Below are 26,742 nucleotides of genomic sequence, written 5' to 3'. Positions count from 1 at the left end.
GGGCTTTAAGCCCGCTGCAGACGATGCTATTTTTCCTGCTGGATTGCTTGCAATCTAATAAATTACTATCGTTGCACCATTCAGCACTCAGGATTCCTAGTAATTTAGTAAATCGCAAGCAATCCAGCAGGAAAAATAGCATCGTCTGCAGCGGGCTTTAGATCGCAAGCAATCCAGCAGGAAAAATAGCATCGTCTGCAGCGGGCTTTACTAAATTGCAAGCAATCCAGCAGGAAAAATAGCATCGTCTGCAGCGGGCTTTTGATATCGGACGTCGTATGTGTCGGATATATCGGATCCAGCGTGAATTCTGCATCAGGTGTAGCAGGTGTAGAAAGGGCATACCGAATTAAAATTGCCGCCATCAGCGCCGCTCATGGTGGATTTGCCGAACCCTCTCGAGGACTCGTGGGCTCGTGGCCGCGCCGCACTTGCACAGCAGAGAGGAGGTTATTTTCTTTCGGGTCGACCTTCTTCCGGCGAGATGTACGACGACTACAACAACGAGGTACTCGACCACTCATTTGCCTTTAATTTCGCAGCGTCGAGGAGACCGAGACTCTTGTCCTTTCGCTTGTGTCCGAGCCGCTCTAATCTACGCGCGTTTCCCCGCAGTATGACGCCTACGACGATTACGGGCCGTCGGACACGCACGACCAGTTCGAGCGGCCGAGCTACCGGCAGGTGCCCGAGGTGGTGCGCAACTTCCTGGTGTTCCTGCGCAACTGCATCAACGAGGGCATGATCTTTGAGATCCAGAACCTGTACGAGAACACGTTCCCCAAGATCTCGGAGCAGCTGTTCGACAAGTCGCCGTGGCCGGACGCCACGACGATCGCCCACATTGTCGACAACGACGCGGTGTTCCTCACCCTCTACAAGGAGCTCTACTACCGTCACATTTACGCGCGCATGCAGGGCCCGACGTTGGAGCAGCGTCTCAACTCCTTCTACAACTACTGCGATCTCTTCAACTATATCTTGCATCCCGACACCCCGGTGCAACTGGAGCTGCCCGATCAGTGGCTCTGGGAGCTCATCGACGAATTCGTCTACCAGTTCCAGTCGTTCGCCCAGTACCGCGCCAATCTGTCCAACAAGACGCCGGACGAGATCGAGAATCTCACCGCGCACAACAAAATCTGGGACGTTCTGTGCGTGCTGAACGTCTTGCACTACCTGGTCGACAAGTCTAAGATAAAGAGCCAGCTGGAGGTGTACGCGAGCGGCGGCGATCCGGATTCCGTGGCCGGTGCCTTCGGCAGGCATTCCCTGTACAAGATGCTCGGCTACTTCTCCCTCGTCGGCCTCCTGAGACTGCACTCTCTGCTGGGCGACTATTATCAGGCCATCAAGGTCTTGGAAAACGTGGAGCTCTACAAGAAGAGCGCGTATTCCCACGTGCCCGGCTGCCAGATCTCGACGGCGTATTACGTGGGCTTCGCGTACATGATGATGCGCCGTTACGCGGACGCGATCAGAACGTTCTCCGGTATCCTGCTGTACATCCAACGTACAAAGCAGCTGTTCGCCACGCGTAGCTACCAGAACGACCAGATCAACAAGCAGACGGAGCAGATGTACCATCTGCTCGCCATCTGCCTGGTCCTGCATCCCCAGTGCATAGACGAGGGACTGCAGCAGGCCCTGCGCGACAAGAACTACCACGAGAAAATGTACAAGATGCAGTACGGCGACCTCACCGAATTCGAGAATTGCTTTATATTCGCCTGCCCGAAATTCCTGTCCCTGACACCACCGAATCCGGATAATCCCAACGAAGACTACGTCCGCGAGGCCATCAAACATCAGACCCAGGTATTCATGGACGAGGTGGTGCAGCAGAAGATGCTTCCGACCATTCGTTCCTATTTGAAACTCTATACGACTTTGCCGTTGAGTAAGTTGGCCACGTTTATGGGAAACAACACCAGATCCGACATCGAGGGCTGGGATCTCGACAAGGAAGTCAACGCGTTGACGATCCACTTACTGTGTTTCAAACACAAAATGAAGAACATCGTTTGGACGAAAGGTACATCGGGATTAGACGGCAAATTCCAATCCGGTTCTGAGGTAACTATCATATTTATATTTAAAAAATATAATTCGATTTATTCAGATATTTAGTTCTCTTGTGTATTTTGTATTTTCTTGGACGCATATTTTTGACGATAAAAATTAATGTCACAAGTCAAAGCGTTCACAATCAACTTAATTAATCAAGTAATTTCATTTACTTTCTGTTGTTGCTTTTGAGTTTTTGAAATAATAAATATTACATATATTGAGGCAACCACAGAAATCGTTTCTTTCTTTCAGTTGGATTTTTATATCGATCACGACATGATTCACATCGCCGACACGAAGGTAGCGCACCGTTACGGAGACTTTTTCATTCGCAAGATACTAAAGTTTGAAGAACTGAATCGCAAATTGCATCATATAAAGATTTAACTGTATATTACGCAATTATTATTAAATATTTTAACAGTATGTTCGCATCAGAGAGGGAATAAAGTTTTCAGAAGTAAACATTTATTTCTATTAAATACATTTATCAAAAATATTTCTCAGCGATTATAATCAAGTGCATATAATTTGTGTAACGTAATGCGCAAAATACAAATAACAACAATGTACGAAAGTACATTGCTATCCACACTTGTATTGTATATTTAGTATTTTATGAATCTTCACATTAGGCAAGTGAACCTGAACAATTTTGTATTTGGTACTAAATGTGCGGTAAAAGTACAGGACAATGAACTTGTGAAAGATCAGTTATTGCGAACGTTTCCCTCGTTTATATAAATTATTTTAAATTCAATTTCTTTTATATATCTATCTCATTTTTTACAAATGCCAATATACTTGTATCTCACTGAAATATAACAAATTCAGTTTTACAAAAAGAAACATCACTGTAGAAAAAAATAGCAATAATATTTAGATATTACATGTATTTTATACAACAAGCAACAATGCATTAAGTCATTATATATACATACTACAATTAGACATAAATATAAAAACCCGAAATAACTTCACTATAATTTATGGCAATGTCAAAATTCGATAAAATTGTCACCATCCTCGTATAAAATACATGTCTGCCTTAAGTATCAGTCGCTAGTGACACTGGCTGCACACGTAGATGCGATTTTATTCTCTTTCTCACGTAACATTCCACACGCGGCAGCCAAGATATTCGGCTTCATCGACACGGTCGGCACTTTTAAACTGTGCAGATAATGGAAAAATCGATTGCCACGTTTGTAATTTGCGGTCGAGCGAGATTCCTCTGCGCGACATATCGTTCGTGCGGTTGGAAGATAATCCAATGCCATAATTCGTCGATCTAAACACATGGATGTAACGTGCGACAGCGCTAGATCCACTCCTCGATTCAGTTGCTTCCGCAGAAGAATTCTGCTTTGATTTTGTACGTGCTCGTTTGGCTCAAAGTCTTTATACAATATTTGGCTGTTAATAAAATGTGCTATGTCCGCGTTCACATCGAGCAAAGCGGAATAGAAAGACACGTTTTCGGTTAAGGATAAACTAGGTTGCGCGTTCTCCTCTAACATGTCCAACGTCGTGTCTTCGACATCGATCAAAGACGACACTAGAGATAAATTGTCCAAATCCTCCGCTAAGTTGCTCAATATATTGGGATTTTTAGTATTTGTACTTTTCTTCGTCGTGTACTTCTTGTTTAGCTTAATCGCAGGCTTGTATAAATAACGTTGCATGTCTTGCCAGAGCGATGGCTTCGCGACTGTAGATTCTTCCGATAAGACTGGTGGACCTGATAGTAGTAGATATTGCAACTGCAATAGTGCCTGCCTTAGATCGCCTGCTTGCAGCAATTTCTAAACAATGGAATTCACTTATTTAACGATGGGCAAGCGTGGTATAGTATAAAACTCGCACAACTTCAATAAAACAAAATTAGATTCAAAATTGTGAATTAGTTGGCAATCTTTAAGGATCATTCTTAAAAACTTTTCTTTTCATAAAAAACAAAACCTTATTCCTTTTTAAAAGTTTAAAATAATATTTCTTTAAAGGAATCTTAAATATTACATACATATTTCAATTGACAACAAAATGTGAATTTTACACAATTTAAGTGCGAGAGATTTAAATATTACCTACCGTTAAGCAATTGTGCGGAATTCTGTAACCCGTTTCTGCCAGCGAAATCAATTCCAGCAGGGTAGACACCCTGTTACCACTCACTTTATGAAAGTAAACTTTGTTCTGTTGCGGTGCCATTTTGTTCAAATGGGGACATGTGTCTCTACATGTCATAACAATTGGTCGTTTGGTGTTCGATGCTAATTGATACGCGGCAGAAACGAATCCTTCGTCTTCCTCGAAGATAAGATCGATATCTTCCAGAAGAATTAGCGAATTTTGCGATATTTTAGGAGCTTCGCTCTCATTCGTGACTCGCTCAAACGGAGATTTGTGTTTACTCTTTTTTATTCTGTGCGACTTCGTAGCTTCCTCCAATTCCTTCAAGATTCTCTTTCCAGTCCGTCTGGAAGATGCGTTCACCTCGATCACGCTGCAAAAGCAAGAGAGTTTAATTTACCTCAAGCAAAATATTGCGAATTCATCACTTTCAGTAAGTCGCAATTACCTGTAACCAAGTTCCTCCGCTGTCGCGTACACGCTCGCGCTCTTTCCGCTACCGTGCGGCCCTAGTAACACAGCAATCTGATTGTTTTCGTTGTTGCACGAAGAACTGCAATCCGAGGAATAAAACTCGTCACCGCTACTCCCGTCATTCTCCTTCGTTAGGGTCGCTCCCCAGCCGCTCAACCAATCCTTTAGCTTACTCGCAGCCTCTTCATTCCCAACTATCCCTTGCGCACTCATCGGCTTGTATTTATATGTCCAAGCGCAATCATACGATTGATCTTCCTCGTCCCTGACGTTCTTCATTAACGCTTTCTTCCGCTCAAGCACTCTCGTCTTTCTATTTCTCGTCCGAGGTGACGGTTTCTTTTCCGAATCACCTTTAATTGTCGATATAGTCTTCCACATTTTCCGCACATCCGGATAAAGCTCTTCGATTTCTGATAGCACCCGTTCAACGTCTTCCTTTGCGGGCTCGTTAATCGTTTTAGTCGCTTTTGATGCTTCCCTACAATTAGTAATACACTTATAATTATTAATATCTATCGAAGGCAAGTATTTCTTCTCGATTCTCATGGAAAATTTATGCTTGATTTCGGATCTGGTCGAGTCCGACTCATTTTCTAACTGTGTAACGTGACTGATGGAGGGAAATGCTAACGTAGATGTGCTATTGTTCGCTTTATGGTTCATATTTTTGTTCTCTACGTCGACTATATCTGACTGCAGGAACAAACGTCTAGCTGTCGTGACAGCGGGATCAGTTTTACGACGTTTAATGAATAATGGCGCCAGCTTTTCATTCGGTTTCCTCTTTAGAAGAATGTTCTGGCTGATAATCTCGCACTCATTGGAATCATCAGTTACTGCAATAATCGTCTCACTCGTGTCATTAATCTTTTGCTCTTCCTTCTTAGTTTTATTTAACTTTTTCAAGTCAGTACTTTCATTAGAAGTGTTTGTGGAGGGATCTTTGGCAATGTTTGGAATGCCGTTCTTCACAATTGATTCTTTTTTCCCCACGTTTCGCATTCTCTTAAGACATCGATCGTAATCCTTCACACAGGCTTCATTATTTTCCGTATTTCCAGACTTACTTGAAGTATTTAACTTGGACTTGCTCCTCGGTGAAAAGATTTCCTCGTCGGAAACTGCAAATAAAATTGTGTTCATTTTACAGCATAATTAAAGCTATAGATATTAGTCAAAAGAGTCAAAGTCAGCGATCAAAGTGTGACAAAAACAATCACTGCCATCAACCAATGGAATCATGAACATTGGGAGACTCTGCTTGTGTTTTACATCATGTACTTAAAAAGTGATACATGTAACGGCAATTTTTCAATAGTTATATTATATTACCATCTAGAGAATCATTATCTTCAGAGGAGTGTAATTTTATTCGTAAAGACCATCGGGGTTTTTCCCGCTTTTGCTTATCTTGCTTGACGGTCTGCGGAGAAGACAAATTCTCAGACGCTATTATGTGAATATCGTCCACTGTAGAAAGATCCAACTCTGACTTTGAACATTTCTTGAGAAAATGCTTCTTGTTCGAAATGGGCTTCATTATGGGTTCAACGTCAGAGTTATCAGTCCTATGTACGTCCGCTTTTACGATAAAGGTGGATATACATTTTTCATCCCTATTCGTTAATCCCGAGGGTGATTTGCTACATATTAAAATATACAGTTATTTCATCTGAGCAATTACAAAGCAATTATTAAATTTAATATTGTGCAAGCTCTTGCAATAAATTCTATCGTGTCAATAATTTAACAAACTAATACAGGATACAATACACTACATAATTATATAATAAATATGCACCAATTACCTAAAATAATTGAACAAGTTTCCAGACTGTTTGGTACTTTTTACCGATACTTCAGAGCTATTGTCCTTTTTGTGTACTGCATCGTTTTTACCCTCGCCGTTGAAGAACCTCATGCGATTTTCAATATTCTTTTCTATTCTCTCGCCCTCTTCCATTTCCGCAATTTTTCGTTTCGAATATCCCTTCTTATCAGCTAAAGCTATCAGCTTCTCTTTGCATTTTGCTCTCACCTCTTTTGCGTAATCTGACTTCTCTTTACTCTCCCTGTCTTCTACGGATTGCTGCGGTGGTGATTTGTACTGTATTGGTTTACTTCGACTCATCAGAACCTGAAAGGCATTTGATTCTTCCCGTTGGAAGCCGATTTCTTTATGAAGCTCTACATTCGACTCAGTCTCGTCGCTGGAATCAACACCGTTGTGGCAACAGCTGTCTATATCCACAACGCTCTCTTCATTCAAACCTTTTTCCCACGAGACATTCGCCGCTTCTTCAGACCGATTCTCATCCTTTTTCACAGTGAGCCGTGAATGCTTAAAAATACGAAAATCCAGTTGCAAATACTTATCGATAAACAGATGTCAATTTAATAAAATCAATACCTTCTCGAGACGCCGTTTTACAAGCGACTCGGCCGAATCTGATTTTGGTGTTCCATCCTGCAGAGTTCTGTGACCATTGTTTATCTGACCGTTGAACGGACTGGGCGTCTTGTCAATCAGGTCGCTACTGCTCTCAATTATATCGCACATCTTGCTCGCGGAGCCATTGCGCGATATCCGGATCTTGACACGTTTACGTTTGCCCATCGCGCCAATCTCTTCCTTTTGCCGCTCCTCTTGATTCACGTTGCTGGAATCGTCAGTCACCTCCTTGTCGACGATATTTCTACCGTTGGCGAAGTATTGCTTTATGTCTTTCATACTTCGAAACGGAGTCTTTTCTTCTTCTTTTGCCTGACCTGTAGACTCTAGTCCGTTAGAGACGCGGTATCATCGTTTTCCTCTATCTCCGATTCCTCTCGAAAGTTCTCGGTAAGCAACGGGAATGTGCCAACGATGAAAAACCCAACGGCTGGTAGGAATGAAACGGCAACGTGCGTCAACGACGAAGGTACCGTAAAGCGTGCACGGCGTCTACGCTCTAGGTCTTCGTTAACGACGACGCGATTAAATTTCCCGTGAAATGGCTACCTTCGCGCCGCGACCACGAGCAAGAAATTTATGTCGCTCGCCTCTCGACGACACAACGTAGCGCGATGGCACGTTCGCGCGACATGCTCGACCTGACTCGACCCCTCGGCGGCTTCCCGCCTTTTTGACATCGCTCTTGGTTGTGAGCGCGAACTGGCGCGACGGCCGCGGCACGAACCACAAACTTCTATATACTACTAGCACAGTATAACCAGTAGTGGCACTCGCTCTTTTGTTTCACGTTCGCGCCGATCCGTACTGCGCATCCGACATGTTTTTATTCTGACCAATCACAGGATTTTTGTACGTGCGTTAGTGCAAAGTCGGTGTGACATTGAAAAATTCGCAGTGTTGACGAATAATGGGTAAATACTTTTATACATTGGAGCAAGTAATTACATTAATTACTTTTATTAGAACATTTTCTTTCATATGCCATTTCCATTTACAATAAATAATGTATGCCAGTTCGTATGTGCCTTTCCTGGATACGATCCTGAAAAGGGCTCAGGCACTTTTAGCCGTTGATACACTGTTGGCGCGAATAAAAACATGGCGGAAAATTGAGAACGCCCAGATCAAAGGTGCCGACAGAGAGTGCAACTACTGGTTATACTGTGCTACTAGACCGCTGCCAGCGCGGAGAGAGAAACGGATGCGCCCCCTGACAAAGTGGATGTCACCTACGTCTGTTCACTCGGCGACTACGGCTGGGTCTACATAGGATGTAGTAAGTCGTGTCGGAAGAAATTGACCAATCACAGTTCATTATTCTTCGACCGTAAGGAGAATAATGAACTGTGATTGGTCAATTTCTTCCGACACGACTTACGACATCCAATGTAGACCCAGCCTACGTTTCCACCGAGGGTCATGCGTGGTTTACAATGCGAGTCGCAGAGTCGTAGTCGTAAGAATAATCGACTGCGATTGGTCAATTTCGTCAGACACATAAGAATTGACCAATCATAGTCGACTATTTTTACAATTCTCGGTTTTGTCTACAATGGTCGTAGTCGTAGTCGCTCGATAAAGCCTCCGCTACAATGATTCTCGGTTCTGTCTACAATGGTCGTAGTCGTAAGAATAATCGACTGTGATTGGTCAATTCAGTCAGTCACATAAGAATTGACACATAAGAATCGCAGTCGATTAAGGCCTTCACACATAAAATTCCGTAAGGACGTAAAACGTAAGCATAAGAAAATCGATCAATCACAGTCGAGAACGTAAGGCAATGACGCAAGCAGTAGCAAATCCAACCTGTTCATTTTCTTACGCTTACGTTTTACGTCCTTACGGAATTTTATGTGTGAAGGCCTTTATTCTTACGACTACGACCATTGTAGACAGAACCGAGAATCATTGTAGCGGAGGCTTAAGAATTGACCAATCGCAGTCGATTATTCTTACGACTACGACCATTGTAGACAGAACCGAGAATCATTGGGTCTGTTTTTTATTGCTGCACTCCTGAACTAGTGCACACTGGTGCAATGAGTTGGAATGAGAGGTAATCTATTTGTTTCATTTTAACTTATTGCACTAGTTCAGTAGTGCAGTAATAAAGAACAGGCCTATTGTAGCGGAGGCTTTAGTCTATGGGGTTGAAGAACTCCGAAGTCCTAGAACTCCGAAAGAGCTTTTACAGAAAGAATTCTATGCGAAGCTCAACGGTTTTACTATTTACAGCGGATTCGTCGCAATGAAATTACAATTCCGATACCTTATTTCTCTATCTCTCTCTCTTTTCTTTCTCAGAAATTATTTTTATTAATATATAAAGTGATATATTTATGATTCCGACGACCGCGCGCGATTCGCGAATGGAATCGTCTCACGGTTCTTCGCTCCATCGTCCTTATTCGCAATGTTGATGTTAAAAGTTCCGTCTGGGCCGTCGAGCGGTTCACACGTCTTCCGACGGAAGATAAATTTTTGATCCTGCGGGATTGCATCATCCCGCGCGTGGCCCGGTCCGCCCGGTTACCGGGCCATTGCATCGTTCAATTCACTACATTCCAAGCAACACCATTAAGTCTATTGGTTCGACGTGGCCGTGTCGGCTCAGTGTCTGTGAGCCGGGAGCCAATAACCAGAGAAGAAGATGTTGATGTTAACACTCTTATTGCTGCCGCTGGCTCTTCTCGCGCGTAAACTCTACCTGAAGAAATTCAAGTCCACCAAGAATGTCTGCGTGCTGGTGCTCGGTGACATCGGCAGAAGCCCGCGAATGCAGTACCACGCGATCTCCTTCGCGCGGGAGGGCTTCACCGTGGATGTTGTAGGTTACCCCGGCTCGTCGCCGTCGAAGGAAATCAGCGAAAATGAGCGCGTACGGGTTCACTACCTGCGACCGCCTCCGGAGTTGCAGAACAGTACGAATTCAGCACTGCCGTTATTTCACAGATTTTTGCTTACACCTCTTATACTCTGACCTTTTCTCCCAACTTTCTGTTTTCGCCCTTGTTTATAGAGAACGATCGTATCGTATTGCTATTTCAGGATTGCCACGTCTTCTCTGTTACATTATAAAAGTGGTATGGCAAACGGCTGATCTCTCATGGCTGTTACTTCGCAAACGCATATCAAACTCGCTGATAGCGCAGAATCCACCCGCGATACCAACCATCCCGGTATGCTGGCTTTATTGTGTGCTAATGAAGGCGCAGTTCACGATTGATTGGCATAATTATGCCCACTCGCTCATGGCACTGAACCTGGGACAGGATCATGCCCTGGTTAGATTTGCAAGAGTTATCGAGACGACGTTTGGCTGCAGAGCAAAGTATAATTTCTGCGTCACTAAAGCGATGAAGGAAGATTTGGAAAAGAAATGGGCTATTCAGTTAGTATCATTTATTACGTGTTAAAAACGGGCGACTGTTTATGATCTTCTTTTTTTTTAATACAGAGCAAAAATCCTGTATGACAGACCAGCGGATGAATTTCATCCAATAACTTTGACAGAGAAAAATGAGTTTCTGCACAAATTAACTGAAAAGTATGACATATTGATACCCAGTTCACCCAGAACCGGCTTTGTTATATCCAGCACTAGTTGGACCGAGGATGAAGATTTCTCAGTTCTATTAAGCGCTTTATTCGGTAAATCTATGTGAATCAATTTCATTCGTGCAATCTGCTTTTGAGGCCTGTGTCCACGGTGCTAGTTTGTCCAAGTTCTAGCATCGTGGACACAGGCCTTTACAAGTGTACAATGATTAAGGGGTCTGACACATATATGATACTTTTTGTAGAGTACGAAAACGCGTGCATAACTAGCGAGTTAAACTTGCCGGACTTGGTCTGTGCGATTACAGGCAAAGGACCGTTAAAGGACTTCTACATGGCAATCATTAATTTAACAAAGTTTAAACATATCACAGTAAAGACGCCGTGGCTTGAGAATGAGGATTATCCCAAAATACTAGGTATTCTATGTATCTGCGTGTTGTCGCTAATTAAGAATAATTTTTGAAAATACAACTCCCTTTTTTTTATGAAATGTTTTAAACACCCTGTTTTTAAAATAGCTAGCGCAGACTTAGGTGTGTGCCTTCATACCTCATCCAGCGGACTGGATTTGCCTATGAAAGTTGTTGACATGTTTGGCTGCCGTTTGCCAGTTTGCGCATACAATTATAATTGGTATATATATGATACATACAATAACAATTAATATATCTAATATGATTATCAAGTGAATTGGCTTACTAGAGAGAGAATGTATCTTGTTTAGTTTATCAGAACTGGTCAGGCACAATGAGAACAGTTTGACATTTGCGGACGAGAAGGAACTGGCTGAGCAATTGAAAATGTGGTTTCAAGATTTCCCGAACAATAAGTCACAACGGCAGTTGCGTGAAAAATTTCAAGGAAACATGTTTACATCTCAGCATGATAATTGGCACAGTAATTGGAAACTCATTGTGTTGCCCTGTTTTCAAGAGTGATTTCCACTGCAGTTTGATGTTTCTTAATATAAGTTTGTACATATGCTATGTATTCCTCTACGCTATTATGCATAGTAGCATAAGTGTGATATTTTATTATGTTATAGTATAAGATTTCGATTACATCTGTGAAAGTACAGACCACTAGACTAGAATTTTACGCTGATTTTTTGTTTCATGTATTTAACATCTAACTTTTTCAAAGAGTTTAATTTTGTTTATATTAATATACAATTAATATATTTTATGGCTTACTAATAGCAAATGACACATATATGATATTCAAGCTGTGTTAAGAGAAACCAATAACATCACACAGTTATGTTCGATTGTCTTGACATACTCATTATTGTGTGCTTGATATTTTCAATTTTTTCTGAGAAATAAGAAGGTCCAATCTTGACAGCAACAACGCTTATACCGCTAGCTATACAACACGCTCGACCGAGTTGTTCCGTCTTACATGCATAGATGTAAGGTACACCTTTTGTTTCCGCTAGCTTTGTCAAACGTGTCAAAAGATCTAATGGTGTCGTTAAATGCGTTGCATTTTCGGCAAGTACAATAAATTCCGTCAAGTTTCGTTCCATCAAGCTTATTGCGTCCGTCAATCCAATGAACAGCATATTTCTCTCCACGTGATACATTTGCCGAATCAATATTAATAACTCGTTATTTAATTTCTCCGTCACGACGAGATCAGCAACACAATTGCGTTCTTCACACTGTGCAAACATAAATAAGCGTGAACACAAATGTATGATAATTGTTCATTCTAAAATTAATATATTCACGTTGACTTTTAAAATAATTTGAGTAAATTAAGAAGAATAAAGACTTATTGCCAGTAAATAATTAACTGATATAGGAAATTAATAGTTGGCACAACTGGCAAGTTTTAATTAAAGAAATTTATTGCGAAAAGTATTACCTCAGGCAGGGTTTCAACCTAGACCTTCCTATACGAAGCCCTACATGCCTCAATGGTCGATTCGGCGAAACACCCGCTTAGAGTGTAGGGAGGTCCAGGTTCAAACCCAGGCTAAGGTAATATTTGTCACAATAAATTTCTTTAATTAGAATTTGCTAGTTGTGTAGACTATTAATTTCCTACATTAGTTGAGTAAATTAACTTGAGTATTATTCTCACAATTGAAGGATTCAGTTGTAGAGTTGTTTTTCAAGTTTTTAATTCTGTATCAGAGATGTGTAGAGAAAGGAAAATACACGAAAGTCGGTATTGAACTTTTTATTAATGTTTAAAATTTTTCTTTTATACAAAAGATTTCATACGGGAGATTAACATACATTTCTTTTTATAAATAGCAGTTATTAAGTTGCATTTCGTTTATGTCAAAATATTTGTGGTAGTGATAATATTGTGTTACTAGTAATTAATTTTTACCATGTAAAAATAACAAATATAGATGTCATTTATATTAAGAGCCTCTCAATTTCTTCTTGGATAGCTTTGATCTGTGTAACCAATTGTGAGCCATCTAGCATCAATACTGAACAAGCTACCACCGGCCTGGAGACTCCACAGGCTCGTCCCAGGGCCTGCTTGCTCCGCACGAAGACATAAGGTACGTTCTTGTCTTCGCACAACAGCGGCAGGTGCAGCAGGATTTCCAGTGGCGTGGTATCGGCAGCCATCACTATGAACTCTGACAGGCCACGATTCAAGGACTTGGTGGCCTCGTTCGCTCCCTTCTTCAGCTGTCCGTAGCTCACCGCCTGCTGCACCAGATTCAGTATCTTTATGGTAAGCGTCGCGTCCGCCAGCGGATACGCCTTTGGCGATACTTCGTCTACCATCTAAAAAGAAAGATCGGAAGGTCAACGCAATGCCGTCTTGAGAGCGAGACATGTCCACACGCGTGAACGTAGTACGAGTCGCATGTAGACGCGACCACGTGGGAGAGTTAACCACAAATAATAGCATGTATCGCGATCGGAACGAACATTTGTGACATTACTCACCGTGTAACTACTAGTATCTTTTCCGTTCCTATTCCTTTTCCGTTATGGCTGCGTATTGCCGCGACAGACGTGTACTTCTTCTTCTTCCTCCTCTATATTTTCGGTCGAATATTTAGCCAGGGAAGTCAGGAATTCTATTCTAACCATTAACAAGTAGTGTTTTGGGGTTGCTGGTCATGAATCTTCAGATATTCAGACGACACACATGTGCTGAGATGGCGCCTCAGCCTGGCGCCGCTAGCGAGCAGGCCAACAGCCATGGAGTCTGTGCAAGAAGACTAGAGACTTGGGTCGGTATTCATAGGCCGGTATTCATAGTCAAATCTTATATTCAGGGCCGTCTTAAGATCATCTTTAGATACTCCACAGCCAATGAAAAATTCCATACAGTATCTTTAGATAAATTCAAGACGGTCTTGAACATAAGATCTGACTATGAATACCGGCTGTAGTCCGTTCTTAAGCCTCCGCTACAATGATTCTCGGTTCTGTCTATAAGGCTGGGTCTACATAGGATGTAGTAAGTCGTGTCGGAAGAAATTGACCAATCACAGTCTATTATTCTCCTTACGATCGAAGAATAATGAACTGTGATTGGTCAATTTCTTCCGACACGACTTACTACATCCTATGTAGACCCAGCCTAATGGTCGTAGTCGTAAGAATAATCGACTGCGATTGGTCAATTCTTATGCGTCTGACTGAATTGACCAATCGCAGTCGATTATTCTTACGACTACGACCATTGTAGACAGAACCGAGAATCATTGTAGCGGAGGCTTTAAGATGATTTTGAAATAAGAATTAACTATGAATACCGGCCTTAAACCAACGGCACACGATACTATTTTTCCTACTGGATTCCTTACGAGAGCCAATCAGAATGCAGAGTTTTCGATCAGGTGATTCAAAGCTGAATCCTGATTGGCTCTCGTAAGGAATCCAGTAGGAAAACTAGTATTGTGTGCCGTTAGCTGTAGTCTCTGTTATTATCGCTACCTGCATCTGTGTCACATAATGGTTTTTAACTTTCAAAATTGTTCGAGTTTTGACATAATATTTTAAGGATACGTTTTTAAAACCTTTTTCAAAATATGTGAAAAAAATCAATTTTTTACTTAACCGAAGGTATACTCTTACTTTCTAATCAGATCTTAATATTATAATTTTATAATTTGTTCTATATAACAGCTGTACTTTCTCGCATTCCAAAACTCAGCAAAATATACGCAACGCAATAATTTTTCTACATACGATATACAATATATAATATTTAGAAAAAAAAGTTGATTAATCTTTTTATAATTGGTGTGAAAGTCTAAATTCACGAAAATTGAAAAAGTATCAAAAGAACATGATCCGCAAAGAGGTGGTGCTGTCTAAAAGCCTGCGTTCGTTTTCTCCCACCAGGAGCATAAACTATACTGAAAGTCTATAATTTACGTAACGTAAACTATAGAGTTTCAGTATAGTTTATGCTCCTGGTGGGAGAAAACGAACGCAAGCAAAATGTCAAGAATTTTATGAGATTTCCAAGAATTTGAAATTTTAAATGGCGAAAATTAAAAACCTTAAAAATCGAAAAAGTATTAAGAGGATATAATCAGCCAAAAAGTTGCACTTGGAGATTCCAAAAATTTTCCAAAGTTCCAAAATTGCGATGTTGAGAATTAGAAATTGACATACATATTCATATAATTAATAATATAATATATATAATAATAAAAATAAAAGACAACATATTAATAAAATAATATTAATATAATTAAATATTATTGACGTATCGATGTATTCAGCCTGTTCTTTAAATGTTATTTCACGTACAATTTCAATTTGATTGTATTATTATAATATGACATCAAAATAAAAAACGTTTAGAGCGAGCTAGATTTTAACTAACCAATATTTTTATAGGTTATATTGCTACATATAGTTACCTGCATTCTTCTCTTCGTGCAGCAAAAGTATCTCACTCGTTTTTGTTGGATGGGAAAGATTCCTCCTTTTATTTGTTTTAATAATGAATTTAAGTAGTATCTTCCTCATAGGAAACTTGCATAAAGACATTAAATTTAAGTTCTGAAGGCATTTGTGAGGACGAGAGAAAATTTATTTTAAAAAATGAATGGCGTTTTGTCAGCGCTTCGACGAGTGGAATTATTACATCGTATCCTTGCTCCTTTGATTGCATCTGTATCGTGTAACGCGTTATATATTTTATGTAACATTAATATGAAAGAGAAAGGAATGAGACAGAGAAGCGTAATAAAATCACTTCCATTTTTAAAACTAACTTTCTTTATTCGCGCTGCCATTTTATATGCATTCTTATTTGTATCCAATATGATTTAATTTCTCAAACTCTCATCAGCCATTCCCTGCTTATCCCTAACTACATACTAAAAACAATTTCACGTACAAAAATAATCATAACAACAATAAGAGATAAACAACAAAGATTCAATATTAACATATAATTTACATTCACATAGAAAGTAACAAACTCGCCTATCTTCACATATGGATCATATGCAAAAAATACTAATTCTGATGGTCCTGCATTTCACGTTTATACATATCAAAAGGCATTCCTACATCTCGGTACTTTGCTACATAAAATGATATAAGTCAGTTCAAAATATTGTTACGGATATGCGGTATACGTGTGACGTAATGGGAATAATTGTTACATCGTGTGATAAACTATTGTTGGTAACATCCGAAATAGAATACGTATGTATGTGTGTTGCTCAGAACTATGACTTTACATATAAAAAGTCTTCTTAAAGTATGTATTACAACTTTAAGTGGGCTTAATATCGATACCTTTTAACAGTTCTCTAATTTTCACTGTAATATCTCTAAAGATTAAACAAAGTCGTTTCCAAAGTGTTTATTTACTCGATAGTTTGATTACCGAAATATTTTTCAACCGTTAAACGCGAGACTTACTTCAAGACTCGTTATCCCGATTACTACCTTTTTATTTTCGCTCGATCGTACGTTATTGACATTTTTCAGGCAATTTCCTTCGATTTGTTTTACATAACACACACCCTTAAAGTATGTACTTTCGCTTATTCACAATTACACAAAATAAATCATTATACGCACTGTTATGAACAAAAAAAACATTAATGAAATAATCAACGTGATGTTAGGTTTATCAATGCGTTGCGATCATAATTATTACATTATCCTGTAGCAATTTGTAATAATCTTTACTCGTTAAGTATCGAAAGTTATATACGCGATTCGGCGTCTCTAGCAGTAATGTAGCGATATAAATCTCGCAATAATGTCCTTTATATCGTACTTTGTTATGTCCAATGCATTAATAATGGCGTAACTTCTTGTGCCTCTTTGACTCGTGAACATCGGTTGCTTAACAGTATCACAACATGGATCTTCAAACATGTAATACAGCGACATTTGGAGAGCTCTACTAGATACATTGGCTAAATATATAAGTCATATGGCGCATATAGTAGTATATTATACATATTTTCTCCATGGAAACATTAAGAAAGGAAGTGTAAGTAAAAAGGCACTATTTCCGGGTATGGGAAAGAATCAGTTTCTTTAGGCCTCCCTGACTTCTACCAAATCCCATCGCAACATCACAGACCTCGCATTAACAGAAGTTACGCCGCTGTGAGTGTGTCACCCTCATATCATTACTTGCACACGTGTGTAAAGTCTTAATCCATTATTCATCCATCATGGAACATACCGAAATACTTTACCGGAGTAAAATTATAAATAGCCACTCTTAAATTCAATATGTTCAAGCATACCCAACAAATACACTGGAAGCATAAACTTATTGATTAACTGCTTTATAAGCTAGAATGGAATTCATCATATGCTACAAAACGATGGAATTTTCTCTTATTATCGCATACGGTAGTTGACTAGCCACTGGGAAAATTATTAATTGGCAAGAGAATGTTCAATTTCTTTCTACGCACAGTTTCAATATGCACATTATTTAGTCACAATGAATATCAGCTTGCTGTAATTGCATTATGTAAAAACACCGGTGTTACGTTATATTGACTGTCGAGGATGACATCGATTTAACAATCATTCCATTAAACGGGTGTTTCGTGATCAGTCTCTTCGATTCTTCCCAATCTCCAAGCATTTGGGTCACCTGCCGCTGTAAGTTAAGAGGAATTTTTTCAATAACTATTAATTATGACGCAAAAAGAAACGAATAACAAATTAATAAGTTTTGAAATAAATACGTTTAAAGTTTTAAAGTATTACCATAGTTGCACTTCCTCACTTATAAAAAAAGTTTCAGCGATAGTATGGATGTTAAAAAATATATATATATTTTTGTAATATTTTCAAATCAGTTGTTAAGTGAAACAAGTATAATAAGAATTATAATACGCAAGTATTTAAAGGTTTAAATATATGTATATTGTTCCCCTTTCAATTATCAATTTTTTAAGATTACCATGTTCTCGAAAAATATGGCAATGGGTTTGCCTTACATGTATTTATCATGTATAAAAATTTTCGAAAGCATAAAAAAAAACTCACCTCTTGATACAATATCCGGGAAGAACAATTAATGGAATTACTCTGCGACATTTGTGTAATATATATGCATCCCATTGCAGGAACATAACATGTACATCACATACGACTTTTGTGCTAGAGTGTTGCACGATTGGTAGGCAAGGATATTACAGCGAAGTCTGAACGTTGCACGACATAGGGTGTGGGAGAAATGTACAGGGTGGTACACTTAGGCGATTCGTATGGTGAAGGGTATTATTCAGTACTTCTTGATTCGTGTATAGCAGCGGCATTCTCTCTTCTATTTCCAAAGCAAAATCAATGTTGATGCAAAATTATAAAAAAAGTGCATATAAATAAATACAAATATCTATAGCACGTACAAGTCATTACTACATCAAATGTGACAAGATGTCAAAACTATATTATTTTAAAGTAAAATAAATTATAGAGTATTAAAAATATAAACTAATGTGAGTGTGCGCATGCATACTTTGCAAACAAAAGAATCAATAGCATTCTTCTTTAAGTAATACATGCTCTTAGGTTACTTATTTTATATTTATTAGATTTACTTTAACTATTACATATTATGTTTGTAAATAGCCATTATTTGTATAAAATACTAGCGGGAGAAAATTTCAACATGACAAGCCAAAAAATACATAATGAACAAAATTATATTTATTAAAGTTGTCATGAAACAAAGTAAAATAAGAATATCATAAAAATAAAACTGGGTACAACATGCGCATGCCCGAATGATGTAGAAAATGTGCATTTTGCTAATTATGCTTTACAAAGAGATTGACAAAAGTTAAAAAATATACAAGGTATAGATACAGTCTCTCTTGTTTCAGGAAGAAATGGTATCCCAATATTAAAGCATACCAATAAAAGTAAAAATTCAAAAAAGAAAAACAGTCTTATACACATTTTCGGTTCAGTTCTTCAATATTGGTAAAACTGAAAATTGAAGATAAAAGTTGATACATACCTTGAAGTTGACGACTGATGAGAGCAGTAATGCCTTGACTATCACCAGTCTTTTTTACAACAAAAAGTTTTGTGTCAGCATCATTTTCTAAGGCTCCAATACCACCCAGACCAATTATCTGTCCATTCTGCTGCTGATGACTGCTAGCAGCCATCGTCTCACTCACCTATACAAAGAAAATACGATAGGATACGCACATGTTGAAGCATTTATTAAGCCTACTGACAATTCTATAATTTAACAAGTGTAGAAGACATTTTTTCGTGATATTTAAATAAAAAATATGCTTAACAAATAAGCTATACCTGCATCAATTTCTTAACTACATCTCTGCCCAAAATGTGATCAAACACTGCCTGCAGGAATTGATCGCTAATTATGCTTAATTTTAGTTTGTCTCTATGCCATAATAATATCCTTGATTCTTCCATAGCTGTTATTGAGACCTACGCAAATATCGAACGCCAAGATATCAAATATTTATATTGGCATATCGGAATTATCAAATTAGATGGATGAAAAGATATTGTAACGAAAGTTTGCTGGTGTAAAAAATATATCGACAATTTACCTGGAAGTATTCGTCTGTCGAGACACCAAACCATTCTGGAGAATCCAGGAACTGATGTGGGAAGACGATGTGTAATGCTCTTCCATTTTGTGAGACAACTAGTCTATGAAGAGCAAAAATTAATATGACAATAACAGAGCTCTTTTGACGAAGAGTAAGTCTAAAGAATTCAAGTAAGGTGCATTCTTACTTTCCCGACAGTACCAACGATAAAGAATCGACTTTGGTCACTTTTTCTTGTGCATAAACCTCTTGATACTTCAACTGGCGAATGGTCTTCATACAATTTAATACTTTTCTGAATTGATGACGAGACACCCGTAATGGCTGGAACACTGCAACGTATACCTATGTGAAAGAAGACGACTGTGAAATTTTTTAATTTCAAATAATTGTTTTAAATAAATATGCATTAAGAATTTCAAACAAAACTTTTATCTACGTCGTACTATAAATATATTATAAAGTATTGTTTCATTAATTATTAATATTTAAGGACAAGTTCTACTAAATAAAGTAGATAGTTTTTTTTAATAATAACACTACTTGATTTTGGCAAGGATTAAATAAATATTCTGAATAAAGTATTTGTAATAACAGTGCAAAAATAAATCAGAAATCTTTGTGTGTGATACAAATGCTGCAAACAGAAAGCAAATTACATAGAGTATCATGTATCTAATTGTACTACTTCTCAAGAGTATCTAGTACACCTATTCATAAGACATATGTATAATAATAATTTTGAAAAATATAGATAAATGAGAATGAAAGGTTTCCTATACGAGATATTTAATGCTATACATGTCAAATAAATTGTACTATTGTATACTATTTTCTGCATCAGTTTTGTAAATAATTGATACTCCCTCGCATCACTGTCTTCCACTTGATCTTCGCTTACCTCTTCGATTTCCTTTGTAAACTTGATAGGCCTGAGCTTGTAAAGAAGCGTGCATACATGGACGAAGTTGATGGCAACAAAGAGAGCATTCCAGAGAGCAGCATCCAGCCAGCAAGCTATTGTCCAGCCCCACAAAGCAAGAAAGGCACAGCCCACGAGTAGAGTGCACCTTAAATAGAGTACACCATGTATGCCGCTTGGTGCAAGGTGTGACAATAGGAAGAAGGCATTTGCGAGTTGAAAGTAGATGTGATTCACGTAAATTCCTTGATAGGGTTGGCAGGTAAGAGCTCCGTACAGAAAGGTTGGAGGCACTATCGGCGAATGAGGATAACCGGATCCATGGCTGACCACTGACAGTCCAGTACCTGTACAGACACGAGAGCCACACGTTTCGCCGGTCAATGTCAGCGATGACAAGTGAACGCGACCCGAAAGCAGGACCCTTCGGGTTACGCGCGGTGATATCGAGCGCGGAAATATTAACTGTACCCTCTCTATTGTCAGTGGTCACATTCCTGCATTCGTCGTTCTCGTGGTGTGCCGACCCCGGTACCGATACCTCCGACGTGACTGTATTACGAGGAACATTGGACGCGGCTGCATTCGTTAGGCTGGCATCGATGGTGATGGAGGTCCAATACAGGAGTACGACGAACGAAATGGAACCCCAGCCTATTCGGCTTCCTATCGGGTCGAAGCAGATCCACATCCCCGCATTACCACCAAGCTGGACCGTATTCGTTTCGCTCTGCAAACAAGTTTTTGCAAATTGTATTTTCCGCACATACAGGGTGATTCAGGACCTAACCGACAAACGTTGAGGAACGACGGGTCTCGCAGAAAGGATCATTTTTTCGTCGAGCAACCAAAGTCGTCGTTTAGGCGCTCCGCAACCGCGAAGGTCCTAGGTGACATGTGTTACAATTCTTTTTCTCAGACATCTATTACAATTATACAAATCCTCAAAGTTTCTCGGTGAGGTCCTGAATCCCCGTATAACAGCATCGCATTCTAAAGTGCGATGATAACATTACGTTTATTAAAATCATATCAATTAATGACTAACTGGTAAATCCACATACATATATCCACCAAGTCTACACGCGTGTTGCAGGTGGCATTATTTTAATTTTACACAGTCCTTTCAACGTCCATATTGCAATAATTCAACGATGCTGATTGAATAACTTTACGTTTTATGCTTATCTCTAAACAATATGAAAGCAAACGCTGTGATTTGTGAATTCTCGGTCGCCGCTTACATTTCTGTATTAATCTCAGCTAAAATTGGAACTGGACGATGAGAACCATCTTGCAGACTTCAGATCAAGGAAGGATATTTGCATTACCAACGGCTGTGGGAAGACAATATCAACATCTGTAACACAAATGCATACAAGTGGGTGTTTGATCAGCCGCGCATAAAAATACAAGAGGACTAAGCGTTTCACAGAAGTCTAGATTGCAAGATTATTCGTAGGAAACAACTGGGGTCTTTCGCTATCGATGCAATCTCTGTCTCAGTTAGTTAAACAACGCCTCAGATAAGGCAATTGTCGTAAAGAACCTATGTATGTTCTTCTCGAGAAAGGACTTATCAGTGAAAGATGGCAGCGATAAGTCAGTTTGTAAAAATAAGATTTTCTCGGTACCTGGTGTCGTCAGGTATTCTGAGTCTTTAATTTACCGCTCGTATCGCCGGAGATTGTGTCTGTCAGAGGCCGAGCGTCTGCAAACGAGATAAAAGGCACGTCAAGCGCAGGAGGCGCGCGACAGCGTGATTTTACGAGTCGCGGTGCACGGGGGAGACGGACGCGCGGACGTCGATTTACGCTCGTTCTCACGGCGAAGCCGTGAGGCCGTTTGAATCGCCGCGGGAGCGACTCAATCCAATTTCCACGATCCCGTTTCTCGTCCCGCTCGGTGCACATACGCGATGCACATGTGCCGCGGCTGCTCCACGGCCTGCCATTTTACACACGCGACCTCGGCGACCTACGATTAATATCCAACCCGAGACCCGCGGGACAGACGTCCAAGTTGGACCGCGGGACGGACGAGGGTCGATCGCGTGTCGCGGCGCCAGAAATCGCTGCCGGACGGCGGGTCCGCGAGCTCGCCGACTTTCCACCGTGCCGTCGGGGAAAACGGGGACAGCTACCGCCAGCCGTCGCCGTCGCCGTCGCCGCGGTTACACCCTCGCGGTCTCGCCGATCGCGACGACGCCAGTTATCAAGAGTGTCCCTTTCGAAATCAATAAATAACTTACTCATGGAAAATCGGCGACGGTGGGGGCGTACGCAAGGCATACAGATGAGAGGGCGAACGATGGTGCGACGACCGTCGCTCGTGAGGGAAGGGAACCCGAGGGGATCGCCGCCGATGTCGCCGTAGAGCCGGCCCGTAATCGCCCGAGAGTGCGTAGGCGCGCGCGTGCTACGTGCGAAACAAAGTCGTCGAGATTGCCTGCCGCCGCCGCCGACGCTGCTGCTGCCGCCGCCGTCGCTGCTGCGATCGCGCGCCGCTCGCCGCTCGCTCGGCCGTGACACAAACGTCAAACTGGCGCGGCGCGAGCTGCCGTTGCGACTTGCAAGCGACGTCGCAAAGCCCGCGATAGGACGGGAGCGGGGGAGAGGGTGAAACGGGGTGGTAGGGTGGCGCTGGAAGGGCGACGACATAGGGCGTGATAAATATAGACTGCGCCTCCGATAATGCGCTTTACTCGACACTGTACCTTAGAAAGAGAGCTTTGAGAGGCTTGCCTTCTCTCTCTCTCTCTTTCTCTCTCTGATGTAAAAGCTCTAATCCAACGAGCACACGTGTCCCCTCATTTCATGTATAATGTAGAATTGTAGATCAACATAAGACAGTTCATGTTTTTATTTGACGAGCATTTTTCAAATATTATTTGTCACATTAATAACACACAATAAAAAATTTGATAATTTACAAACACTTACTCTAACAGTTATAAATATTACTTTAATATTTATATTTGTTTCTTGAAAATATGGACGTCATTCTCGCTGCTACCTTTGGTATCATTGTGTTGGTAGGATTCTCATAAATCGCCATTCACAAGTCAAATATTCTGGACCGAAAGGATCTTCAGATCTTCTGTCCAACCAATACACGTGGCATTACACTGATTGTGAAATATTACACTTAAGGTGATTTTAAATATAAAATTGAAACAGCGAGCACCATTTAAATGTTTGCAGGCTACCCAGACAACAATTGTTGCGCGCAAATTTTGCTTGTCTTACGCAGGCAAATTTGTACGAGATTTGCCCGAGTTTTGTAATCCGTAAGATATGTTTAGTCTGCGCTTTTGCACGCAAGTGGCTAGCTCATATATTAACGTATCTACCAACTCGCGTACAAAAATGGCTCGGCAACGCAAGCAAAAGTTCTATCCAAGTGCGTCGTCATAAGATGTTTGCGCGCAAAATGTTTTCTGGGTAGTAATGTACTGTTTGTACTAAAAAAAAGCTCATTATTAAAGTTTTCCCAACAGATCTTGCAGCATATCTTGAAATATTAAGATCTTCTTTTGCAAGCGTTTGTTCTTTTGTAGCATGATTCTATTTGCATGGTTCTTGTAGGCGATACACTTTAAAAACGCCATCCACTTTTCGTCCGATGAAAAATCCGCTTTCGCGAAACCTACTGCACTGCGTTTGGAATATTTAAATAAAATTGTTCTCGTTTCGGAATTGCCTGAATTGCCTGAATTAGGCGATGAAAATTTTCTGGAAAAAAAAGGTATCTACAGTATTTACAAGATGACAAGTAAAAAGATCAATTTCTTTTCTTTGCACTTGCCTTACCTCTCACTACTTATATCATTTATGTTGTTTTCAAAATGAATCTTTTCTTGATTATCAATACAAGTGGCATTAATTTCTTTTCCCGAATGTAATCGAACGACTAAGCTTTCACTTGTACCTTGAGCCAATACTAATTCGTTGCTCGCATTTTCCCTGCAAATAAAAGTGTTTCAGAGTAGAAATATTATATTATCCAATGTATGAAATTAATAATCGACACAACTGGAAAATTCTACGTAAAGAAATTTATAGCGAAAAATATTACCTCAGCCACGGTTTGAACCTGGACCTCCCTACACTCTAGGCGGGCGTCTTACCAATTCGACTACCGATTGTGAGGCAATCTGTTGAATTGGCAAGACGCCCACTCAGAGCGTAGGCGGGTCCAAATTTAAATCTTGGCTAAGGTAATATTTTTCGCAATAAATTTCTTTAATTAGAATTTTCCAGTCGTGCCGATCATTAATTTCCTACATTGGTTAATTATTTACTGGCGACAATAAGTCTTCAATCTTATTATATTTATATTGAACATATGTAACATTAATTATGCCTTTATACTTACTTTTCTTTGGTTTCGCTAATATCACTTGGGTTATGAGTTTCTTCATGATTTTCTAAATCGTGAAGAGTAACATCCTCTTCATTTTGAGATATAATTTCAGAACCGTTGAATAAACTTACATCTGGCTTTTGAAATAATAACAATTCTCTGTTTGCATTTTCTCTAAACAGCAGTGTTTAAAGTAATCTACATGTTATTATTATAAAACATGGGCTCTCGATATACATTATATAATTAAAAAATCTTGTCTCTCACTGTTTTCGCAGGGTCACAGAAGGGACTGCAGTTTTCTTTAGTCTTTTCCTTATTCTTGAATAAGGATTTATGTCGTGATAATCATTTTCCGTGAAATGATCGCTGCAAACTCTGGCCCCCTTGTACGAGACAATACGTCCGATCCTATGTAACCATTTATTCCTCATTTCTTCGTTCACTGGTATCCTACGCAGACGTGTATTTTGAAACTTTCATTACAGAATGTGTGTACACGCACCGGCATAAATGCTGTCCCTATCCTTGTGAGGTGCACGCACACAACTAGAGTCCCTGTAGTTGTGTGCGTGCACCTCACAAGGATAGGGACAGCATTTATGCCGGTGCGTGTACAATTTTTTAAATGTTTATTTCCATCAAAATTTAAGGTGGGGGCTTTAAACTACTAATGTTAAAAAGGCCACAAAAAATTAGTAAAGACATTGCAAGGCTTCTTTGTTCTTTAATTAACGTGTTGTTAGTACGTTACAGTGTTATCGACAATCATTATTGAATATTTGCAATTAATCGATTTTTCAAAAATACTGGGCTGCAATTACCTGTGAAATGACCGACGTAGTTCAAGAGGGTGGTCTTCCCTCGAACATATACAACACGACGAGACCATTTTTCCGTCAAATTACGTTACCATTCGCCGAGTAAACAATGTTTCTTTTTAATAAATTAATAATTCAATGACATGTCAGGTTACTCGCGAACAAACAAGATCTTTGACTATATAACTAGTTATATATAAGACCGACAAGACGCATATAAGCGACAAGCGACATAAACAAACCATAGACACAATATAAACAGACTGCAGACTTCTGTGTAAAATTATATAGTCAAAGGCCCTCCGCGTCTGGATCAGTACCGGAAGTCGCCATTTTCCGTTTAACAGCGTACAAAGAGCGGCAAATTTTAAATACCCATCGTAACTATTATATAAAACGCCAATGCAATCTGAGATAGAACAAAGTTATTCTACTTTTATTTTAATAAACGAATAGGAATTTGTAGGAACTCTAGATTTCTGGATTGGGATTACGTGCACGATCGGTCAGTCGACTTCATATACGTTTTTACTCTACAGTTTTCATGATTCATGCTTATTTATTATATCAACCTTTCGAAGATTTTGAAAATGTAGAAAAAAATTATGAATGCGGAATTCTTAGCATCCCATGATAATGGACTCTCGAGGAAACCTCTTATTTTCGGTAGAGTGACGGACCTTGTCTGAAAAAAATTAACAATTCTCTGCCAAGGAATGTGTTAAGCCCGTATCAGACTACGGATTGAGATTGGGATTAGATTGAAATTTGACCAATCGCGCAGTAAAGTTCACTAATCTCAAGTTTAGTAACTTTTACTCTCATTGGCCAATTTTCAATCTAATCTCAATTTCAATCCGTAGTCTGATACGGGCTTTAAGCCTCGTCTACATAGAAGTCGTAAAGTCGT

The 26,742-nt window shown here is 39.8% G+C and overlaps 6 protein-coding genes across 11 annotated transcripts in view; 2 read left to right on the top strand and 4 right to left on the bottom strand.

Moving 5' to 3' along the window:
- Positions 1–2,535, top strand: part of LOC105566116 (eukaryotic translation initiation factor 3 subunit L) — a 4,373-nt gene extending 1,838 nt beyond the window's left edge. Inside the window, exons 2-4 of one of the 2 annotated variants that reach the window (XM_012019857.1) lie at positions 380–508; positions 616–2,076; positions 2,323–2,535. In XM_012019857.1, the coding sequence (XP_011875247.1) occupies positions 380–508; positions 616–2,076; positions 2,323–2,457 (1,725 nt within the window). In that variant the 3' untranslated portion in view covers positions 2,458–2,535. Of the gene's footprint in view, positions 1–361; positions 509–615; positions 2,077–2,322 lie in introns of those variants that run through there. The other variant, XM_012019858.1, reaches the window with a different exon arrangement.
- A 413-nt stretch (positions 2,536–2,948) lies between these two features.
- LOC105566115 (ATPase family AAA domain-containing protein 5) lies at positions 2,949–7,845 on the bottom strand. The gene is made up of 6 exons (XM_012019856.1): positions 7,091–7,845; positions 6,489–7,021; positions 6,013–6,323; positions 4,652–5,801; positions 4,162–4,576; positions 2,949–3,875 (listed from the first exon to the last, which is right to left on the bottom strand). The coding sequence occupies exons 1-6, from the start codon at positions 7,409–7,411 to the stop codon at positions 3,126–3,128; spliced, it is 3,480 nt and encodes a 1,159-aa protein (XP_011875246.1). The 5' UTR covers positions 7,412–7,845; the 3' UTR covers positions 2,949–3,125.
- A 1,434-nt stretch (positions 7,846–9,279) lies between these two features.
- Positions 9,280–12,226, top strand: LOC105566114 (chitobiosyldiphosphodolichol beta-mannosyltransferase). Its single transcript, XM_012019855.1, has 6 exons — positions 9,280–10,059; positions 10,187–10,529; positions 10,596–10,789; positions 10,942–11,115; positions 11,218–11,332; positions 11,424–12,226. Exons 1-6 carry the CDS (start codon positions 9,789–9,791, stop codon positions 11,635–11,637), a joined length of 1,311 nt encoding a protein of 436 aa, XP_011875245.1. The 5' UTR covers positions 9,280–9,788; the 3' UTR covers positions 11,638–12,226.
- A 647-nt stretch (positions 12,227–12,873) lies between these two features.
- On the bottom strand, positions 12,874–13,867 carry LOC105566113 (NHP2-like protein 1 homolog). Its single transcript, XM_012019854.1, has 2 exons — positions 13,621–13,867; positions 12,874–13,455 (listed from the first exon to the last, which is right to left on the bottom strand). The coding sequence occupies exon 2, from the start codon at positions 13,453–13,455 to the stop codon at positions 13,072–13,074; it is 384 nt and encodes a 127-aa protein (XP_011875244.1). The 5' UTR covers positions 13,621–13,867; the 3' UTR covers positions 12,874–13,071.
- A 2,033-nt stretch (positions 13,868–15,900) lies between these two features.
- Positions 15,901–23,112, bottom strand: LOC105566112 (blood vessel epicardial substance-like). 5 transcript variants are annotated; one of them, XR_001009246.1, is made up of 10 exons: positions 22,898–23,108; positions 21,891–22,006; positions 21,118–21,376; positions 20,626–20,993; positions 19,912–20,069; positions 19,722–19,824; positions 19,456–19,596; positions 19,151–19,316; positions 18,175–18,454; positions 15,901–17,782 (listed from the first exon to the last, which is right to left on the bottom strand). XR_001009246.1 is itself a non-coding variant. In XM_012019853.1 (9 exons), the coding sequence occupies exons 3-9, from the start codon at positions 21,335–21,337 to the stop codon at positions 17,715–17,717; spliced, it is 1,224 nt and encodes a 407-aa protein (XP_011875243.1). In that variant the 5' UTR covers positions 21,338–21,376; positions 21,891–22,006; positions 22,898–23,110; the 3' UTR covers positions 15,901–17,714. The 5 variants fall into 5 exon arrangements, 1 of the variants encoding a protein (XP_011875243.1); XR_001009248.1 differs by lacking the exon at positions 22,898–23,108 and adding an exon at positions 22,316–22,633; XR_001009247.1 differs by lacking the exon at positions 22,898–23,108 and adding an exon at positions 22,281–22,299.
- A 381-nt stretch (positions 23,113–23,493) lies between these two features.
- Positions 23,494–26,158, bottom strand: LOC105566111. The gene is made up of 5 exons (XM_012019851.1): positions 25,836–26,158; positions 25,279–25,464; positions 25,024–25,185; positions 24,459–24,611; positions 23,494–24,380 (listed from the first exon to the last, which is right to left on the bottom strand). The coding sequence occupies exons 1-5, from the start codon at positions 25,901–25,903 to the stop codon at positions 24,128–24,130; spliced, it is 822 nt and encodes a 273-aa protein (XP_011875241.1). The 5' UTR covers positions 25,904–26,158; the 3' UTR covers positions 23,494–24,127.
- Positions 26,159–26,742: the final 584 nt, after the last annotated feature.

Source organism: Vollenhovia emeryi, unplaced genomic scaffold (assembly GCF_000949405.1).
Source record: "Vollenhovia emeryi isolate VEMERY1.0 unplaced genomic scaffold, V.emery_V1.0 DF939147.1, whole genome shotgun sequence".
NCBI lineage: Eukaryota > Metazoa > Arthropoda > Insecta > Hymenoptera > Formicidae > Vollenhovia > Vollenhovia emeryi.
The sequence above is the reverse complement of the archived record's forward strand: the minus strand, read 5'-3'. Positions and strand labels throughout refer to the sequence as shown.

What these genes read in the sequence shown, in the direction of transcription:
- LOC105566115 (XM_012019856.1), bottom strand. Translation starts at nt 7,411, where the DNA reads ATGAAAGACATAAAGCAATACTTCGCCAACGGTAGAAATATCGTCGAC. An exon ending in TAAAACGGCGTCTCGAGAAG is followed by an intron (nt 7,022 to 7,090) that starts GTATTGATTTTA and finishes CGTATTTTTAAG; the next exon opens with CATTCACGGCTCACTGTGAA. An exon ending in TTCCGCACAATTGCTTAACG is followed by an intron (nt 3,876 to 4,161) that starts GTAGGTAATATT and finishes TCCATTGTTTAG; the next exon opens with AAATTGCTGCAAGCAGGCGA.
- LOC105566114 (XM_012019855.1), top strand. Translation starts at nt 9,789, where the DNA reads ATGTTGATGTTAACACTCTTATTGCTGCCGCTGGCTCTTCTCGCGCGT. An exon ending in TCTATTAAGCGCTTTATTCG is followed by an intron (nt 10,790 to 10,941) that starts GTAAATCTATGT and finishes TACTTTTTGTAG; the next exon opens with AGTACGAAAACGCGTGCATA. An exon ending in GGATTATCCCAAAATACTAG is followed by an intron (nt 11,116 to 11,217) that starts GTATTCTATGTA and finishes TTTTTAAAATAG; the next exon opens with CTAGCGCAGACTTAGGTGTG.
- LOC105566113 (XM_012019854.1), bottom strand. Translation starts at nt 13,455, where the DNA reads ATGGTAGACGAAGTATCGCCAAAGGCGTATCCGCTGGCGGACGCGACG.
- LOC105566112 (XM_012019853.1), bottom strand. Translation starts at nt 21,337, where the DNA reads ATGTGGATCTGCTTCGACCCGATAGGAAGCCGAATAGGCTGGGGTTCC. An exon ending in GACCACTGACAATAGAGAGG is followed by an intron (nt 20,994 to 21,117) that starts GTACAGTTAATA and finishes GTGTCTGTACAG; the next exon opens with GTACTGGACTGTCAGTGGTC. An exon ending in TTACAAAGGAAATCGAAGAG is followed by an intron (nt 20,070 to 20,625) that starts GTAAGCGAAGAT and finishes TCTTTCACATAG; the next exon opens with GTATACGTTGCAGTGTTCCA.
- LOC105566111 (XM_012019851.1), bottom strand. Translation starts at nt 25,903, where the DNA reads ATGGTCTCGTCGTGTTGTATATGTTCGAGGGAAGACCACCCTCTTGAA. An exon ending in TCTGTGACCCTGCGAAAACA is followed by an intron (nt 25,186 to 25,278) that starts GTGAGAGACAAG and finishes ACTGCTGTTTAG; the next exon opens with AGAAAATGCAAACAGAGAAT. An exon ending in ATTAGCGAAACCAAAGAAAA is followed by an intron (nt 24,612 to 25,023) that starts GTAAGTATAAAG and finishes TTTTATTTGCAG; the next exon opens with GGAAAATGCGAGCAACGAAT.